The 19,382-nt window shown below is 47.4% G+C and overlaps 1 protein-coding gene across 10 annotated transcripts in view; it reads right to left on the bottom strand.

Annotated features, from left to right (window-relative positions):
* The window catches only part of GALNT17 (polypeptide N-acetylgalactosaminyltransferase 17), a 283,928-nt gene that overhangs the window by 104,171 nt on the left and 160,375 nt on the right, over positions 1-19,382 (bottom strand). For 7 of the 10 annotated variants that reach the window (XM_042971399.1, XM_042971405.1, XM_042971404.1 and 4 more), the window contains one exon: positions 9,070-9,187. In XM_042971399.1, coding sequence (XP_042827333.1) covers positions 9,070-9,187 — 118 coding nt within the window. Of the gene's footprint in view, positions 1-8,053; positions 8,127-9,069; positions 9,188-17,597; positions 17,661-17,922; positions 17,977-19,382 lie in introns of those variants that run through there. The other 3 variants (XM_042971401.1, XM_042971406.1, XM_042971400.1) reach the window with 3 other exon arrangements.

Raw genomic sequence — 19,382 nt, 5'->3', positions numbered from 1 at the left:
CTCCTCCGGTGGTGTTCCTGATGTCAGAGTAGCAAGGGCATTTCCTGGTTGCTCAAGCTAGTAACGTGGGAGTCAGCCCCACCCCCACACTTTCCGCCATTTCCTCCAGATACTCAGCCCTCCTCATACGCTGTCTCTTCTTTCTGAATCTGCCCATTTCTCTCCCACTGCTCCAACCAACCATAATCCAAGCTGCCGCACTGAGGCTTTCTTCCTCTGAATCTAACTCAGGCTTACAATCCATTTTCCACACGGCAGTCGTAATGATCCTTTATTAAAAAAAATAGTTGGGGGCGCCTGGGTGGCTCAGTCGGTTACGCGTCTGACTTCGGCTCAGGTCATGATCTCACGGTCTGTGAGTTCAAGCCCCGCGTCGGGCTCTGTGCTGACAGCTCAGAGCCTGGAGCCTGTTTCGGATTCTGTGTCTCCCTGTCTTTCTGACCCTCCCCTGTTCATGCTCTGTCTGTCTCAAAAATAAATAAACGTTTAAAAAAAAATAGTTGGATGATCTCATTTCCTTTAAATCTCTTCAAAGGAGCTGGGCGATGGGTGCGTGGGACTACACACACACACACACACACACACACACACATACACACACACACACGTGTGTGTGTGTGTGTGTATGTATATATATCTTTTTTATTTTTCAAAAACATTTTTTTTTTCAAAATGTTCACACTGGTCCTTAAAGAAAAGCCAAATTCTTACTTACAAGAGTATTTCCCTCTCAGGATTCCAAACCTTTGCACATACTACTCTAACTAAAATATCATTTCTCTCTGTTATCATTTCTCTCTTTATTGAGGTATGGCTGACATATAAAAAGCTGTACACATTTAATGTATACAACTTGATGAGTTCGAAGATATGTATATACCTGTGGAAACATCACCACAACCTATGCTAGAAACATATCACCTCCAAACTTTCCTGCCACATTCTTAATTAATTATTACTAATTAATTACTATTATTAATTATTATTACTGTTAGTATCATGGTTATTATTTTGTGATAAGAACACTTAAATCAGGGGTACCTGCGTGGCTCAGTCGGTTGAGCACCCGACTCTTGATTTTGGCTCAGGTCATGATCTCACGGTTCACGGGATCGAGCCCCGCATCAGGCTCTGTGCTGACAGTGAGAAGCCTGCTTGAGATTCTCTCTCTCCCTCTCTCTCTGCCCCTCCCCAACTCATGCACAGGTGTGCTCCCTCTCTCTCAAAATAAATAAACTTAAAATAAAAGAATCCTTGGGGCACCTGGTGGGCTCAGTCCAAGTCCTCATTTCAGCTCAAGTCAAAATCACAGTTCGTGGGATCGAGCCCCCTGTGTTGAGCTCTGTGCTCTCTCAAAGTAAATAAACATTTGAAAGATAAAAATAAAGTACACAAGGTAAAAAAAAAAAAAAAGAACACTTAAATCATACGATCATCAACAGATGCAGAAAAAGTATCTGACCAAATGCTGTTCATGGTAAAAAATCTAAACACATTAGGTACAGAAGAAACGTGCCTCAACATAATAAAGCCCATATATAATAAGCCCACAGCTAATATCATACTCAATAGTGAAAGGTTGAGATCTTTTCTTCTAAGGGCAGAAACAAGACACGTGTGCTCAGTCTCACCTCTCCCATTCAACCACTGAAAGTCCCTGCAAGAGCCATCGGTCAAGAAAAAGAAATACAAGGCATCAAAATTGGAAAGGAGGTAGCGAAAGTTTCTCTGTTTGCAGATGACACGGTTTTATGTATAGAAAAAACTAAAGACTCCACCAAAAAAAAAAAAATGTTAGATCTAATCAATCAATTCAGTAAAGTTCTAGGATACAGAATTAACAGGGAAGAATGAGTAGAATTTCTATACACTAACAATGAAATCCAAAAAAATATAAACAATCCCATTTGCAATAGCATCAAAAGCAATAAAATACTGTAACCAAGGTGGTGAGAGATCTCTACTCTGAAAACTTTAAGACGCTGAGGAAAGAAATCGATGAAGACACAAATAAATGAAGATATAGCCCCCATTCATGGATTGAAAGAATTAATATTGTTAAATTGTTCATAGTACCAGGGGCACCTGGGTGGCTCAGTTGGTTAAGTGTCTGGCTTCAGTTCAGGTCATGATCTCATGGTTTGTGGGTTCGAGCCCCGTGTCAGGCTCTGTGCTGACAGCTCAGAGCCTGGAGCCTGCTTTGCATTCTCTCTCTCTCTCTCTCTCGCTCTCTCTCTCTCTCTCTCTCTCTCCCCCACTTGTTTCTCTCTGTCTCTCTCAAAAATTAATAAACATTAAAAAAAAATGTTGTTCATACCGCCAAAAGCCATCTATAGAGTCAATGCAATCCCTATCAAGATTCCAATGGCATTTTTTGCAGAAGTAGAAAAAATCATACTAAAATTTATATGGAACCAAAGACCGCAAATAGCCAAAACCATCCTGAGAAAAAAGTTCAGAGAGAAAGCGTCACATTTCCTGACTTCAAGCTATGCTATAAAACTATAGCAGTCAAAACAGTGTGATACTGGCATGAAACAGACAGATCATGGAAAAGATCGAGGGCCCGGAAGTAAACCCCAGCATACATAATCACCTAATATTTGACAAGGGAGCCGAGAATACTCAAAAGAGACAAGGTCGTCCCTTTAAATAAATGGTGCTGGGAAAGTTAGATATTCACCTGTCGTAAAATGGAACGAGCCACCTAGCTTACACCACTCACAAAAATTAACTGAACATGTAAGCCTCAGAACCATGAAACTGCTAGAAGAAAACAGAAGAAAAGCTCTCTGACCTGGGTCTTGGTAATGATAGTTTGGATTTGACACTTGCAGCACAAGGGACACAACAGAAAATAAAGTGGGGCTACGTCAAACCAAAAAGATTCTGCGCAGCAAAATAAACAATCGACAAAGTGAAAAGACAACCTACGGAAGTCTTGGCAAACTACATATATGATAAGGGGTTAATATCCAAATTTATAAAGAACTCCCACAATTCAATAATAAAAAAAAAAAAACAATCAATAAGTGGCAAAAGGCCCGAACGGACATTTTTCCAAAGAAGATACACGAAAGGCCAACAGGTGCATGAAATGATGATCAACATCACCCGCCATTCGAGAAAGGCAAATCAAACCGAAATGAGCTATCACCTCCTGCCTGTGAGAATGGTCATCATCAAAGAGACAAGAGACAGCAAGTGTTGGCGAGGATGTGGTGAAAAGGGAACCCCTGTGCACTCCTGCTAGGAAGGTAAATTGGTGCAGCCACTATGGTAAACAGTATGCACGATCCTCAAAGAAATGAAGAACAGAATGACCATACGATCCGGCAATTCCACTTTGGGGAATGTATCCAAATGGAATGAAAACACGAACTTGAAGAGACACATGAACCCTCATGGTCATAGCAACATTATTTACAACAGCCAAGACGTGGAGACAACCTAAGTATTCATCAACAGATAAATGAATAAAGAAGTTGATTCTTTATTCATGCTCTCTCTCTCTCTAACATTAAAAAAAGATATTAAAAATAAAGCAGCATCCAATTATAAGATAAGTATGTACTAGGGATATAACAAGTACAGCACGATGACTATAGTCAACACTTCTAGGATTTATATGAAAGTTGTTACTTAAGGGAGTAAATCCTAAGAGCTCTCAACATGAGGAACTTTTTTTTTTTTTTTTGCTTTCTCTTTTTATTGTACCTATATGAGATGGTGGATGCTAACTAAATTTAGTGCAGTAATGGTGTCACAAAATATATAATTCAAACTATCATATGGTACAACTTAAATGTATACAGTGACATAGGTCAAGTCTATCTTAATAAAATAAGCTAATTAAATTTAAAAAACACAAGGTATACCCTCTTAGCAAATACTTAAGTATACAGTACAGTATTTTTTTAATATTTATTTTTTGAGAGAGAGAAGAGAAAGAGTGAGAGAGAAAGAGAGAGAGAACATAAGCGGGGGAGGAGCAGAGAGAGAGAGGGAGACACAGAATCCGAAGCAGGCTCGGATACTTGCCACAAATTGGCAAATACTTGCCAACAACACACACACACACACACACACACACACACACACACACACACACAGGAATTCTGCCTTGTATCTAGTTCTTGAGCTTCCTGACCAAGGCAAGATGTTTTCCGAGAGCCAGAGGATCTGATCATGTCTTTCTATTGTCTCCCTTTAGGAACGGCTGTGCCCAACGGGATTCAGTAAACTTGTGTGTCACTCTTTTTTACGAGGCTTCAGAATAAGACAGTGCCTTCTCTTCCCAGAGAAGTCGGACATACTGGAGAAATCTGAAGCCATCTGATTTTTTACACCACTTAAAAGGAATCTAAGTGGTCTTCTCTCCTTGGAGAATTTCTTTGCTCTTACCATTTAGACATGTTACTATAATATGCCTTGTTAATAGTTTCTGATTAATGTTACTCAGAACAAGATGAAACATTTCAATTTCTCATCTCATTTATTCCTTCAGTCCTGAAGAGCTTCCCCCCCCCCGTCCCCACCACCCCCTTCCCCGTATCGATCGTTTTGGTCACAGGCAAGCTGCCTTCCACCTGAGCAACGGCCCTGGAGTCAACCCTGCTAGTATCTTTCCCTGAACCACAGTGAGACTTTGCATGCCGATTCTCGTGATTCATCCTTACTCACTTAGGATGGAATGAAAAGGCAACAACAAAAATTTCAAAGAACAGTTAGAAAGATTGCAGGGGGACCTATTTCTTGGTGAAAAAAAAAATCACAAAGAAAGACAGTGTGCTCGTATTAAAATTTGCCTACTTAACTAAAGCACGAGATGTGTCATTTCTTACAGGTCAATGTGTATAACTGTATGTGGGCACCAAACGAAAATTCCATACAGGTGTGTGTATATTCAACAAAGCTCTGTTTTTTTTTTTTTTTTTTTCCAAGCAGTGGGGATGGCTTTCTTAACAATGTATTTATTATTCACCTCATTCGTTTGTTTTAAATGTTTATTTATTTTGAGAGAGAGACAGAGAGAGAGAATGCCATAGTGCAAGCCGGGGAGGGGCAGGGAGAGAGAGAGGGAGAGACAGAATCCCAAGCAGGCTCCAAGCTGTCAGTGCAGAGCCCAACATGGGGCTCCTGATTCATGAGATCATGACCCGAGCTGAAACCAAGAGTCAGATGCTCAACAAACTGAGCCACCCAGGTGCCCCTTTTAGTCATCTAATTTGTGTTCGTAACAGCATGAAATAGCACAAAATGCAAGAAAATGAACAGAGTTTGTAAAACAGATTACATCGATGACCTCATGTAAAAGGGAGCCCTGTCCTCAAGAACCTTATAGTCACCTGGTCCAGACACCTGCCCTTGAAGGTAAGGACGACTTAAGGTGCTGGCAGCTAAGGTGGGCTGGGGGTGAGGGGAGGGGGAAGGGCGCCCTGAGGGCCTGCAGTGGCCGCGAGGGGCACCCAGCCTTGAAAGGTGTGGACCCTCACCCGAGCTACTTTCTGAGAAAAGGCATGTGTTTAACCAGGAAGCTGGCTGAGGCTGCAGTGTCGACCAGCGGCTCTCAAACTTGGGTGTGTAATAGAATCACCTGGATGGTTTGTCGCCAGGCAGGTTGCTGAGCCACACCTCACGGTGTCTGATTCGGCGGGTGCGAAATGGGGCCTGGGAATCTGCATCTGTAACAAGTTCCCAGATGAGGTCGATGTTGCTTGTCGGGGACCACACCCTGAGAACCACAGAGTACCACGTAGACAGTAACTACGTGGACCCTGAACCCAGGTCTTGGTCTTGGCACTCGACTCCTGCTTTAAGGATTGGCAGAAAACCGGGGCGCCGGGGTGGCTCGGTGGGTTAAGTGTCCGACTTCTACTCAGGTCATGCTCTCACTGTTCGTGGGACTGAGCCCTGCATTGGGCTCTGTGCTGACAGCACGGGGCCCGTCTGGGATTCTCTCTCTCCCTCTCTCTCTGCCCCTCCCCCACTCATGCTTTTTTTCTCTCTCAAAATAAATAAATAAACTTAAAAAAAAAAGAATTGGGGAGGGGGCACCTGGGTGGCTGAGTCGGTTAAGCGTCTGACTTCGGCTCAGGCCATGATCTCGCGGTTCGTGAGTTCGAGCCCCGCGTCGGTCTCTGGGCTGACAGCTCGGAGCCTGGAGCCTGCTCTGGATTCTGTGTCTCCCTCTCTCTCTGCCCCCACCCCAGACTCGCACTCTGTCTCTCTCTCTCTCTCTCAAAAATAAATAAACATAAAAAAAAGAGAACTGGCAGAAAACCAAGGCTTCTGTGGAGTCAGCTCACAACTGGCAGGACGACGTAATCTACGGGAATACGGCATAAACAATCCCACACCTCCAGCGTGGATGCTGGATATGCCTGGGTATACAGTAGGCGGCAGGTAAGTGCACAGGAGGGTGGCATCCATGCCACGATCCATCTGAAGTGCTCATGAAGACGTGCAGAGAACAGCCAGGAGCTGAACCATAGGGGAGCCAGGACTGGGAGCAGACTCCATGGGCCGTTCACTCTAGCCTGTTCCTGGGGAGCGTGCAGAGTAGGACCCACTGGCCCCTGGGATGGTGGTACAGCCGGCTTTGGTGTCCTGGGCTGTGCTTTGGGGTGGAAGCCAACACACCCCCTGCCCCCTTCATGGCTGGGGCCAGCCACACAGGACCACCATCTCCACGGAGCCCGGCAGAGCCCCCCACGCTGCCCTTTGCAAGTTCCAAGTCACTGCAAAGCAAACACTTTTGCAAATGTGGGGAGACCAACGTCTTAGCAAGCCTTAGCCCTGAATTCTGCCGTCACAGCCTCTGTTTCCCCCAGAACACAGCAGGCAGTGGCAATCAATCCGGGAGTCCCTCCTGTCCCCATAACTCCTCTACCTATGTGCCTGGTCGCATAGGGGCAGTGTTTCCCCCCCCCCCCCATCATCTGGTTCTCCCCTCTCTTGGTGATGTCTTACCCTTCACCGGCTTCCTTCTAACAGCATATAGACACATTCAAATCTCTCTTATCATCAAAATAAAATTAAAAACAAAAAAAAAGGTTAACTTTTTCAAGGCAGGGCTTCCATCAGCTCATTTCCTTTGCAGATAGGTACCTGGAACAAGTTATCACAGATTCCTAACAGACATTCAAGCATTAACCTAAGAGACACCTACCGAGCCATGTGTTAAGCATGGTTCTACATGCATGGAACACAAAGGTGAAAACAGCAAAGATCGGGGCCCCATAAAGGGCAATCTACTGAGGGCAAGGTCAACGAAAACCAACACTCCTAATAAGTAAGTAAATTCTATGGCAGGCTAGAGGTCAGTGAGAACTTTAAAACAAAAAAGAAAAGAAAAGAAAATACAAAGCAGCAGAACAGAACAAGGAGAAATGGACGGGAACAGGACGGGTAGAGGTTTGAGTTACAGGCCAAGTTCATCGTGCTGGGTCCAGATCTTTTCCTTCAATTAAATTCCAAACGGATGAATGACAAATGTATTCGCTATAATATCATATTCATAGGCTTTTAATTGCTGGGCTTTACAAAGAAATCCTATTCAAATTCCCTCGAGGAAAGAACCCAGCCTGACATTGACAGCACAGGAAGAGTCTGCAGTTTCCAAAAGGGAGCGATTTTAGGATCCAGGGAACGTCCTCACCATCCCCTTTCACTCATGTATCCCAGAAGGTCATTATATCATGAGGGCATGACGCCTTTCGTCCCACAACGGGGGATCCAGTACAGACGAGGGGCTGGTGGAAGGTATTGGGCAGTGAGGGATAAAAGAGTCAAATAGAGAGCAGGCTTTGAGGAGGGTAGGGGATCCAGACTGAGTGTCCGCCTGGTAGAACAAAAACGGGAATGCAGAAGAGGAAAGCAAAGGAAAGTCAATATATTTAAAAACTTTGTATTGTGTCCTGAGCTGTTTCTAACAAGCCTGATTCCCAGGGGCTCAGGCATGAAAAGGGTCAGGACAAAGGACAGTGGACACCGAGGCTCCAGCTAGGGACACAAAGACCACCTGCTCTTTGTGATATGGAGGAAGACATACCAGTTCAGTGGTTACTGGGTCCTCAAGGAGCCACCCAAGCCAAACCCCTGGCTGGGGTTCATTTGACTTCACTCTAAAACAAAGAGTTCAGAATGCATCAGTGTGTTCAACTTTTATTTTTTCTACACTGGAATTCGCTTTTCAAAGAAAATCTTGAGCAAAACACAGTACAACTGACCCAACACAGGGGTTCAGGGCACTGACCACCCACCTGCGTGCAAGTTGAAAATCCATGTATAAGCCTTGACTTCCCAGAAACTTAACTACTCACAGCCTACTGCTGAGTGGAAGCCTTACCAATAATATACACAGCCGATTAACACATATTTTGTGTTATGTGTATTATATACTGTATTCTTACAACAAAGGAAGCCAGAGGGGAAAAAACCTGATTAAGAAACTCCTAAGGCAGAGAAAATACATTTACAACACTGTACTGTATTTATCGAAAAAAGTCTGCATGTAAGTGAACCCGTGCAACTCAAACCCACGTTGTTGGAGGGTCAACTGTATCCAAAATATCTTAACAGTGAAGCTGATCTGGGTAATGTTCTATCATTACCCTTCCCTAACCTCCCCCTTAGAAGCATTTCTAAGGAAAGGAAGGGTCCCACAGAACATGGTCCTTCTCTCTTCTGGCATCTTATGATTCCATGAGGTACCTGAATCGTCGACATGTATACAATCGGATACTACTTAAGGAGACAGTTGAATTTAAGAAACATTTAAGGGAAGAATCAAAACTGGGTGGTTGTGGGAACCGAATTCTGCGGCTCAGGTCCAAGCTGGGTCACCAAGGCGTGAAACACATTGTTCAACCTTTGGAGAAGGGAAAGCCCAGGGTTCCCCACGTTCCCCCTGGGACAGCCGGGCTGGCACATCCTCAGGAGCGGGGGATGGGTGAACGATCCTGCCACTCACCAGCTAAAGGAGCTTTAAAACACACACGAAGGACGATCAGGCGGCGGTGCTCACAAACACGAATAAACCAGGGGGAAAGGATGCCATGCACAAACCTTGATTCCAAGTTCGATATTTTCTCCTCCATACACATCCATGCCAGGGTCAAGGAGACCGATTTCACCAAAGAACTTCCTGTTGACCACGAAGGAGCAGCCAATCATGGCTGGTGTCCTGCAGGAGAGAGAACGAAGTCACAGTCAGCCGACATATCATTCGGCCACGGGAAAGTGGGAAATGCCGCCATTTGCAACAACACGGGTGGACCTTGAGGGCATCACGCTAAGTGAGAGAAGTCAGACAGAGAAAGGCAAACACCGTAGGTTGTCTCTTAATGAGACATAATTATGTCACATAATGATAATTACGTGATGTGACAGAGGGGTTGGCTAATGCTGTGGTGGTAATCATATTGCATAATATTATATGCAATATATATTATACTGCAACGTATAAATGTATCAAGTCAACATGTATGCTTTACACAGCGTTAGATGGTAATTACGTCTCCATGAAGAAAAAAGGGGGAGCTGAAGCCACTCGGGTGACAAAACCAGAAGCCATCACAACAGGTGCTGGATTTCACTCCGGCAGATCAAGTAGCTTCCCTGAAATCCTCGATTCCCACACGCCCTCTTTGCATAAAGCTCTGTTTGAGCTTCAGACCAACTCGGGGACCCAAACCACCTAGCGACAACCGAGCTTCTGGGCGGCTTGCACAGGATGGGCTCCCATGACACGTGGGGTCTGCAAACACGGGAACGATTCTCATGGTATGTCTGGCAACAGCCATGTGACGGGATGCGCATCCCTGGGCAGCTGCGAAGAAGCTCAGAGGTGAGGAACGAGAAGGGAGAAGACTCATCCAGGAGGCCACTGGTGCCCACAGAGAGACCGCCTCTGCCCGCCGAGAAGGGGATGCCCAGCAGGAAAGACGAAAAGGATCAGCAGGGTGGCCCGTGATCATAAAGTCCGGAAACAAAGACTCAGTCTTTATTTTTGTATGTATTGATCCCCTTCATTCTATCTTCCAGGGCAGGCCAAACGCACAAGTTGGCTCACCGAAAATCAGAGACAGACACCGTCTGAAGCAAAATATCAAGGACGTATGTGCGGAATTGACAGGATTGCGGTATTAATCTACCACATTCACTGCAATTCCCCATGAAGCACAGACCCATGCTTTCTAAGGACAGATGGCATGCTGATACATTACATATTGTCTGGTATTATATAGTATTACATCGTGTCCTGCGGGGTCATACCAGCCGATCCTGGACTCTGCCCTTTCGCCTCTGCTTCTAGACTTTATGGGTACCCCGTATAATAAATTCACTCAGCAAATATTTTCTCCCACCTACCATATCTAAGGCCTCTTACCAGTGCTGTAGCAGGGAGAGAAAGACACAACATACTTCCCGTGTTCAAGCAACTCTAAGTCTAATAACAAATTAATATTGTTATATACTAATAATATTACATAATATGATTAATGTTACTATTTTCATTACAGCCATTTATTAAGCAATTAAGGAGTCTCAAGCACAAGGGCAAAGCCCTCTCTTCAGGCACCATCTCGTTTAAAAACCTCCACAGCCCTGGGAAGAAGGTGGGGCCATCGCCACGGAAGAGCTGAGGCCCGTGGATATTTGGTGACCTGAGTCACAGGGTAGGGCTGAGGACCCATCAAACTTCAAAGTCCTTGACCGTGGCCCTTCTGCTGCACTGCACTCTCCAGAAAAGTCTTCGGAGAGGAGCCGGCAAACGCCCACCCTGCCACAGGCCAGAGATGCTGTTGAGATGCTTTCCTCGAGAAAAGAGACAGGCAGGCAGGTGAAACCCCACTGGGGCCACCAGGAAGTATTAATTCGATGGAATTCTCTTGAGCCGAACCATAAACCTCAATGTCAGATCTTCAGTGGCTCCTGGTTTTGAACCTGACTCTCTAATGTCCCGATCTCTGACTCCATGGAACATCCCTCGGTTGTTACTCTTTTCATTACAGCCATTTATTAAGCAAACATTTTTTGCTGGAACCCTGGAAAAATCAGTGCTCGGAGTTGATCAGCCTGGTGTGAATGTCGGCACCACCCCACTGGAAACCGTACTTATGGGATGTTAGCGGAGTGCTCTGGATCCCAGAGAAGTCCCTACAGAGTCCTGCTGTGAAAAGAGATACAGTCGGCATACAGGAGGGGCTCCGTGAACGCTGTTCCTTTGCCCTCTCATTGTGAGGCCCATCCATAAGGTTGTCTCCACAAATCATATGCCAATCACACCTCTATATATGGGACGCCACCCTCTGCCACGCCCGCTACACCAGGGAAAGGAAGCACGTCACTTGCTCATTTTCTCCCAGCCCCACGCCCCTCAGAGAGAGGCAGCTGACACCCCCCCACCCAGAATGGAAAAGCACTATGCGGGCCCACCCTCCCCGAGCTCAGTGACCTAAACCGGGAATGCACACCAAACCCCAAACTGGGTCCACCGAATCACGGTATTCCTGAGACTTGGAATCAGGAGGCTGCTGGTCTCGTTCGTCTGTAGGACTCAGGGCGCCACTTTGGGGCAGCTGCAGGGGCCCCTGCGTAAGTGCACGATTGTGCGGAGGCAGGACGAAGACGCCCGGTGGGGGTGTGAGGCACTGGCGAGGGACTGCCTAATGACTTTGGCCTCCCATCAGCTGACAGGCCCGGGCTCTGCTCTGCACCCCTGGGTCACGTGGGACCCCCCGCGTCACTGTGTTCTACCTCCTTGACTCAAACTGTGTTAGATGGTTTTCCGTTCTTTGCAACCAGTGATGATAACATGGGCTGTCTCCTCCTATTTACCAATGCGGGGGGGGGGGGAGGCAGAGGGGGTGGAGGATGTGTTATCACACAGCCAGGAGGGGCAAACTGCAGGGGAGGGTCATTCCGGGAGAGCTAAAAGCCAGGGTCCCCCCCCCCCCAACCCAGTGATAGAGAAATGCCAGCAACTTGGAGAAGTGCAGCCAAGTGCAGGGGTCTGCAGAGGAGGGGGAACATGAGGCAGCACCCGGGCCACCTCAATTTTGAGAGCAAGTGCTGAGCACATCAAGAAATTCGGGTATGATGGGGCGCCTGGGTGGCTCAGTGGGTTAAGCGTCCGACTTCGGCTCAGGTCATGATCTCGCGGTCCGTGAGTTCGAGCCCCGCGTTGGGCTCTGTGCTGACAGCTCAGAGCCTGGAGCCTGTTTCCGATTCTGTGTCTCCCTCTCTCTGACCCTCCCCCGTTCACACTCTGTCTCTCTCTGTCTCAAAAATAAACATTAAAAAAGAAAGAAAGAAAAGAAATTCGGGTATGCTAAGGCAATCTCCCCAAAGCCCATGCTCAGCATCGCCAAGTTCCCAACCTTCACAGACACGTGTAATGAACTCCTGCTCCAAGATGCTGTACTTTCTAACCCCTCGAGGGCAAGCAAGGCAGCCGACATCAGATGGCACAGTCAGTCAACAGACACGCTTGGACGGGTGGCTCTGGGCACAACCCCATGGGTGAAAGAATGTTTCTCTGAGACTGGCCCAGGGGCACCAGCATCACCAGGATGGCTCTTTAGATAAATGCAGATTCCTAGGGCACCTGGGTACCTCAGTCTGTTGAGCATCTGAGTTAGGCTCAGGTCACAATCTCATGGTTCGTGAGTTCAAGCCCCAAGTCAGGCTCTGTGCTATCAGCATCGAGCCCACTTTCAGATCCTCTGTCCCCCCCTTCCCCCCTCCCCTGCTGCACTCACATGCTCTCTTTCTCTCTCTTGCAAAAATAAATAAGCATTAAAAAAAAGAGAGACAGACGGACAGAAAGAAAGCAAGAAAGAAAATGCAGATCCCTGAGTGCGGCCCAGGATCATGGAACCAGGTTTACAGAGAAGGGACTTAGGAATTTGTGTTGGTGCCAGCAGACCTATCCCGTGGGGCCATCTCCCCCAGAGCCATCAAGTTGTCCCTCTAATTTGTTTGTTCCCAGGACCTACTGCCCTTGCTGGCACAGAGCAGGTGCCTGCTGTCTACTGTTGAATAAACGAATAAATCTTACAGAGTTGAGCCGCCCCTGCTGGGGAAGGGCTCCATGACATCTCTGGGACATGCTGGCTTGCTTACCTGGACCGGAAGCCGAGGACAGCAGGGGCGTGTGCCACAGCTGGGGCTGACAGGGAAGGGCGCGGAACGGAGAAGACCGAGAGAAGGAGGAAGACACATGGAGGAAGGAGCAGGGGAGGGAGGGAGGGCGTCAAAGCACGAAACGTTCGCTGTCACGGAAGGTAGACGGGCTGCTCGTTCCTTCCAGATCCCTCTCGGATTGCCCTTTGGGAAACATTTTTCCCTGTCAAGTGGCGTGATATTTTAGTGTAACTGGCTTTATCTGGATGAGATTTTTCACGCGTGGTGGCAAGGAGGGAAATTCACAGTATGAGCCGCTCCGGGGCCCCTCTCTGCTGCTCACAGCTCTGTTCAGCACATTCGGCTAGGTTCTCTACCAGAAGCCTCAGGATCCTTCGCGGCAGAACTGAGAGGTCCCTTAGGGCCTCCTTGCTGAAACCGGGCCAGGGTGGCACCAGGGCCCATGGCCACGGGAAAGCAGGCCTCTGTATGCATCCTGGGTGGCTGTCAGAAGCTGAAGGTGAAAGGCAAGGTGACCGGCCCTAAGGAAATGCAGACGTGGAACAAATATGTGACCATTATCGTTGGTGGCAGCATGTGGAAAGGTCCCCGAAAGGTCACGGTGAAAAACCTGCTGGCGTGTCCAGAAGAGAGAGCACGCCATTCCATGTCTCGGCTCTCTCTCGAGGTGGCACCTGACAGGACAGTGGACGAGGGAGGCCGGAACCAGAGGCGGCCTCTGCAAAGCAAAGACCACAGTGCTGGAGGCAGCGCAAGACTCCCGGCAGGTGGCCAACATCGAACTGGGTCTCCCCACCCCCCCGCCAGGCAGGCCGGCATTGCTGGTGAGGTCAGCGGGACAACTGCTTTGAGTTCTGGAACAACCCGGGGCGCCTGGGTGGCTCAGCCAGTTAAGCGTCCGACTTCGGCTCAGGTCACGATCTCACGGTTTGTGGGTTCGAGCCCCGCGTCGGGCTCTGTGCCGACAGCTCAGAGCCTGGAGCCTGTTTCTGATTCTGTGTCTCCCTCTCTCTCTCTCTCCCTCTCTCTGCCCCTCTCCCCACCTCAAAAATAAATAAACATTAAAGGAAAAAAGTTTTAAAAAATCGAATTCTGGAACCGCCTGGCTGCTGACGAGCCGCTGGGGCTCCGCCCGGGGAGAAGCGGGTCTCCGCTATAGCAGGCCATCTTCCAGCCCCACCTGGGAGCTGCCCCAGGGGTGGCAGGCTTAGCCAGACCCGGCCTTCCACTGAGAACCAAGAGGCAAACTTTGCCCCTCTTCCCCTCTGGTCTCCTCGCCACCTGCCCGGCCTTGCCGGCCACAGCCGACTGCGCTTCGGGGCGGACGGGATCCCGGAACGTGAAGTTCTTCAGACTCAACTGTGATTACCACCATTAGTGCAAACATTTCCATTCAGAATCATTCAAAAATGATAATCATATTAAGGGATCTGCCAAAGTCTAATAGCTCTATTACAGAGGAGAAGAACAGAAATTAAAAATAATCACTTTTATTGTTGCTGTCGCACAGAAGATGTGCAACACATACAACGGTTCCAGCTGAGAGGGAGGCGGAAGGGAGAACGTCCGCCAAATGCAAAGCCTTCTCAGCGTCCACACTTCCTTTTTTATGTTAGGCGAAGTCCTGAGGACTTCTGTAGGTACTGTCCTAGTGAGCAAGCAGACACGATTTTTCGGTAGTGGGTTCTTAGTAAAAACGTTTCGTGGTTGCAGTGACGGCACCCTTGTTATTATTGGTGAGAGAGGCCACTGGAGGGGGAAGAGCATGCTCCAGGGGAAGAGCAGGCTCCAGGGGTAGAGGGGAAAGAAGGTGCTAGAAAACAGAGACTCTGCTGATCTGTGGCCCGTGGGACTAGGTGATGTGCTGTTTTCAGAAGGAAGGCCCCCACTGGCCAGGGTCTTTCTTCTGCCCCTCGGTCTCCTGATTTGCAGTGACTACCCCTACCAGGGTGCGTGCATGTCATGGCGTGGCTCGAGATCTTGGTCACCGCGGAGGGTATTAGAGCTGAGGTATCCGCTCCTGCCTGCCTCATACCCACTGCTGCTTTCATAGGTCCCAGCTGCCCCCTGGCCCCCATCTCTGGTGGCCACGTCTCCAAATTCGTGGCTCATGAGTCAGGGATCCAAGGCTCACCCTGTTTTCTCCTCTCATGATTAGTGAGAGTCCCCCGGTGAGAGTCCCTGCCTCACCGGGACTCGCTGCCTTCCTCGGTCCTCAGACTCAAACACCTGCCATTTTCATTGGTCCCAGCTCTGCTTTAGCTGACGGCCAGGTCTGTTTGCTGAGCACCTTCTAACGCCAAGACCCCGTTTGTAGGAAAAGCCTAGAAAACTCTACGCCATCCCTGGGGTTATCCTTCAAAGAATTTCCGCAAATCTCGTTCCCAGGGTGCAACCAGCCCTGGGTATTTGGGTGATCTTGTCAACTTCTTCAGCAATAGACAGCTTGCTTAATCGCAATGCACTTCCTTCAGTGCCTTTGTTTCAAATGACGAGGACTCTGACACCGTTTCCTCACACACAGAAGGGGGTGTCTCACGTGGACGTCGCCCTTCCTCGGCCACCCCATGGCACAGATGCCGATGTGCTCAAGTGACCAAAGGACAGAGCTGGGATCGGGGAGGAGAACTGGGCACACCATCCAGGCCAACAACGCCCCGTGCCGAAAAAACGGACGTATCAATGCTGCGCTGGGACAATTCAGTTGTCCCTGACCCTCAGAGCAGCTCTCGTTGGTAGATACTACTCGTCCCAGTTTCCACCCAAGGAATCGGGGGTTAGGGGTCAGGTGAACTGGTCAAGGGCAGACACGTGCACGTTAAGCCCAGAGCCAGGAGCAACCTGGTGGTGTGTCTGACCCCACCCCCTCCTAGGTATCCCGGCTGTCTCCCAAACAAGATCACCAAAAACAGGCAGCAGCTAAGAGCTCTCGCACTGGGTGGGGTAAGTGGTCCCGCTCGGAAGATTTCTGGGAACTTGCAGCTGCTACGCACTAAAAATACAATTTGGGGGAAGGAGCTGGCTGGCTTGCATAGAATTCTCAACTGGCACAGTACAGTAATTTAATACTCAGAGTTCCATTTGCCTCTGCTATACATACAAATACCAAAAGGGTAAGGACCACGCTGCCTTTTTAAAAAGCAAATGCTGTATCCAGCGCACAAATATCTCACAAGAAAATCGGACCCAGAGGCCAGTGATTCGTCTGTTAAATGGAGGCAGCACTTTCCCTTTTGTTGCTGAGGAGATAATTCACACCGAAACAACAACTTCTTCCAGATTGGGAAGTGAACTGTCTGGGTATTAAGAGCCTTTCCTTGTGGAGGATAAAGGAAAGGCTCATCTCTCTGGAGTGTGATTTTTCACAGATGCAGAAAATGCCAGCGGGGATTGAAGTTGCCAGTTCCAAAAGCATTTCCTTGGCTGGCTGATTTTGCCCGGGCTTGTTTTATTAAAACAAAGACCACATCAAAACTCTCTAGTAAGATGTTTCCTCCAAGTAATCTTCTCAGCATAACACTTTGGCTCTTTGCTAATCACATTTTCTGTAGGCTTCGGGAAATCGATTTGCAAATAATCCTTTGAAGACAATTTTTGCAAAAGCACAAAGTTTCTAAAGAAGCGGTAACGCATTAAGCCATTATCAGCCATCAACACTTCACATATGTGTGTATTTAAGGGTCTGGTTAGCTACCTTGTGAGATAAGATACAGGTTGGGTGAACGTTTGGGGAAGAGAAAAAAAGAAGAAAGGTCTAGAACAGAGGTCAGCACATTATACCGCCCGTTTTCGTCCAACCCGAGAGCCAAGAATGCTGTTTATAGATGAACATACGGATGTGCGGGTGAGAACACCGGCGACATGTTACCCCTCCCCCCAACAAAAATTCCATTATCCTCATTAGACATGAACTCCAAAAATTTGTACTCATTATTATTACAGTTTGGATTTCATCGGTAAAATATTTGTGGAAATCGGTTTTTCCTCTTTGTAGGCATCTATGTAACAGCCTTGAATTTGTCTTTTGGATTATAGAGCCTAATATATTTACTGTTCGGTTCCTTTAGAGAAAAAGTTTACTGAACTCTGTCCTAGAACATGAGGCCTGGAGGGAAGTAGAGACTCCATGTGGGGCCACATGGTACCAGGTGACTGGCAGAAAGGTAACTTTGAAAAGGACAGATAAGGGACCTGGGGAGAGAAACACTTAAAAGATGGATGAGCATCCCTCCAGACACCAGGGCTGATGTCAGACCAAATCTGATGAAGGCTTTGGGCCGCACACTCAAAAGTGCACACCCAGGCTGGCAACACACATTGTTCTGCAAAGAAAGTGAAAGGGCGCGTAATTTGCCCGCCCCAAATATGCCTCTTTGGCGCAAGGATTCCCTTGAGCTGGTTATCTTTAAGAAACAGCAGACACAGGAGAAGCTCTGAAAACCTACCCTTCGGAAAAGAGAAATCTCCATTGATGAGGGAAAGCTCCATTTGTAAGGGTGTCTCCATCTCTGTACCAGGAAGAGAAGGAAACTCTTATCAATAGAGAAGACACCCACTTAAATCACCATAATAAACCTTACCCTTGTTTGACTGTGCTTTTTCTGGTACCCCCCCACCCACCATTGACAGACCTCCCTTCTCTGCACCATATTTCTTTGTCTTTAGCTGATGATGGTGTTTAGGGTGGTGGTTTGGGCCATCTTGGGAAGTTACTCAGTTTTCCTTGGTCTCTCCCATCTATCTAGAAGGCATACATGTTATTAAACTTACATTTGTTTTTCTCCTATGAATCTTTTTACAACAGGGGGGACCTCAGCCAAGAACCTAGAAGGGTAAAAGGAAAATTATTTTTCCTCCCCTACTAAAGGAAGAGTACTGAGATGTGTGAGTGGTAGAGAATCTTTCTGAGAAGGTTTGAGGCCATCCTATAGAAATGCGGGCACTGTGGGATAAAATACAATTAGAACTAAATGGGAACACAGAGCAAAGGGGAAAGGAGCAGAATAAGATAATGCCAAGGGTGAGCTTCACGTACGTAACGTATGCTTAATAAAGGTGTGCCAGAAATGCAGCACAGGCTTTCTGGCAGTCATTGCAAACACAGTTACTGGAACCATCTGCAGTGTCTAAAATATTTTTAAAAGACAAGTACAGACACTTGGCCCCTAAGTCCCCGCCCCACCCCCCGCCCAAATTTCTCCACTGAGGAACTTGGTCAACCGTTCCCTCAAAACACTACTTTAGTAATACCACAACGCTCCACAATTCTGTTTCTTAAAACACTCTTCAGCATCGGCCCACAGCATTTATCCAAGTATAATAAGATGAGGACAATTGTTTTCAGGGCCAAAATGAGGTCAAAGTAAGAACATAGCTTTCTGATGGCCTTGTTTGTTTATGGTTAGATTAGCAGTAAAGTAGCTATAAGGAAGCAGGCAAATAAAATATGTATTTTGAAATATATGAGTATGCTTTTCTATTCTGGCTTCACTTTCATCCAGAGGCAGTCATAGCTTTGAGATGAGTAAAGACTGTCAGAACTAAGATGAAAAGAAGCAAAGAAGTGTTAATTTTCAGTTGTGACTGTAAAACTGACTCTTGAAACTAACTTCGGAAACAGTCTCGAAATCAGGATTTTAAGTGCATTAGCCATGTGCTGGAGAAAGATGTTTCCTGAATCTGAACCTCCTTTGAAATATCAGGCAAAGACAAGATGGAGGTTGTGACATGGCCATGGGTCTCAACGCTGGCTCACTTTGGGATCACCTGGGGAGCACTCATAAATGACCTGTGCTTGGGCTCACTCCCAGACACTTGGATTCAACTGATCTACATCCATATCCGATTCAAAAGGGCATGCGACAGGGGTCTAGAACCACTGGCAGATGGAATCTTTCCAATCCCAAAGAGAGGCTACTTCTTTGTGGGTTGGGGGCAAAGTCCGTAGAGAGCGGAGAAAGGGAGACAGACCTGAAGCCAGGCCTCCTCTGAGCGGTGTTTAGTTTAGTCCTACCGCTCGGTTGGGAGTCCGGGTGTGGGGAGAGAAACTCTGCAAATAGATTTGAACCTAGGAAAGCAAAAGTTTTGCTTGCTGCCTAAGGGTTAAAGACAGGCTACTCCAAGATGGGCCACTTTAGTGTGATGATTATTTTGAGTCAAAGGCAATAAAAACCCAGCAGATTCAGGAAAAAAACTTTGCCTCCTTCTCAACTGCCTAAATTTACACTGGA

Source organism: Panthera tigris, chromosome E3 (genome assembly GCF_018350195.1).
Source record: "Panthera tigris isolate Pti1 chromosome E3, P.tigris_Pti1_mat1.1, whole genome shotgun sequence".
NCBI lineage: Eukaryota > Metazoa > Chordata > Mammalia > Carnivora > Felidae > Panthera > Panthera tigris.
Note: the sequence above shows the minus strand (reverse complement) of the source record. Positions and strands in the feature narration are given on the sequence as shown.